Here is a 1,442-nt window from a genome sequence, read left to right on the forward strand (position 1 = left end):
ACTCCCCGATATCCATGGCAGGCACGTTCTCTCACCATGCTCAGCAATGGCACAGTGAGGCCAGGCCCCCAACTGGCATTACAAAGACAAGGAAAGTGATTCCTGGGGGTTGTGGATGGAAGGGGAGTATTGTAGCTAGGATATGACGAGTCTTTTTGTTCTGTAGCTCACTGGCTGTATTTCTCTCCCTTTGCCCCAGGAATGAGATCCAAATGGGGCTGGTGAATCGCACCCAGGTGACTCATTTCATCCTCTTAGGGATCCCCAACACTGAGGGCTTCCAGACCATCCTCTTCTTCACCTTCTTAGCCTTCTACCTCTGCACCCTGCTGGGCAACCTGCTCATCTTCTCAGCCGTCCTCGCTGACCCCCACCTGCACACCCCCATGTACTTCTTCCTCTGCAACCTCGCCATGCTGGACATTGGCATCTCTTCCATCAGCATCCCCAAATTGCTGGACAACCTCTGGGCCAACAGTAGAACCATCTCGCTGGGTGGGTGCATGGCCCAGATCTTCTTCTTCCACTTCCTGGGCAGCACCGAAAGTTTGCTTCTCACAGTCATGGCCTTTGACCGGTACGTGGCCATCTGCCACCCGCTGCGCTACCTGCTCATCATGAACCACCGGGTGTGCGCCATCCTGACCGCCAGTAGCTGGATCGCCAGCTCCTTCCACGCCACCATCGTCACCAGCCTGACCTTCACGCTGCCCTACTGCGGGTCCAACGTGGTGGACTATTTCCTCTGCGACATTTTCCCTGTGGCCAAGCTGGCCTGCGCGGACACGTACATCTTGGAGACTGTGACCTTCACCAATATTGGGGTGGTGCCCATGATCTACTTCATCCTCATCCTCATGTCCTACACACGGATCATCTCCTGCATCCTGAAGATGAATTCAGGTGAAGGGCGCCGCAAAGTGGCCTCCACTTGTGCCTCCCATCTGGCTGTGGTCACCATATTTTTTGGGCCCTGCGCGTTGATCTTCTTTCCCCCAGAGATGAGCAAAGTGCTGGTGACCCCTGTGAACATTTTTGGCAACCTGGTCATGCCCATGGTGAACCCGGCCATCTACACGCTGCGCAACAAGGAGGTGAAAGCAGCTCTGAGAAAACTGAGAGGGAGTCAGAGGCCTGCAGGTTGATGTTTGCAAACTCACCTATAAATACATTGGCATGGCCCATCAGTGGCTTTTGTGACTCTCCCTTCACCCATCCCAATACAGCCCTATGTATCTCCCTGGAGCTCTGTCTGTCATAGAAATGCTTCGACAATCCCAAAATGTCTGCCACACTGCCAGGCTGATATTTTCAACCCTGCCCGAGGGACAGGAGCACCCAGTTTGCACTGGAATGAATCGGAACTGGAGCCATAAACTCTGCAGAGGTCTCTGAAAGTCTCAGTCTCATAGCACAGGTCTGTAGAGCTTGAGCTCTTTCTG

General features: G+C 54.0%; 1 protein-coding gene across 1 annotated transcript; it reads left to right on the top strand.

The window, feature by feature from the left end:
• The first annotated feature begins 212 nt into the window (after positions 1-212).
• On the top strand, positions 213-1,145 carry LOC142821125 (olfactory receptor 10D3-like). Its single transcript, XM_075911923.1, has one exon. It carries the CDS (start codon positions 213-215, stop codon positions 1,143-1,145), a length of 933 nt encoding a protein of 310 aa, XP_075768038.1.
• The last annotated feature ends 297 nt before the right edge of the window (positions 1,146-1,442 follow it).

Source organism: Pelodiscus sinensis, chromosome 30, assembly GCF_049634645.1.
Source record: "Pelodiscus sinensis isolate JC-2024 chromosome 30, ASM4963464v1, whole genome shotgun sequence".
Classification (NCBI taxonomy): domain Eukaryota; kingdom Metazoa; phylum Chordata; order Testudines; family Trionychidae; genus Pelodiscus; species Pelodiscus sinensis.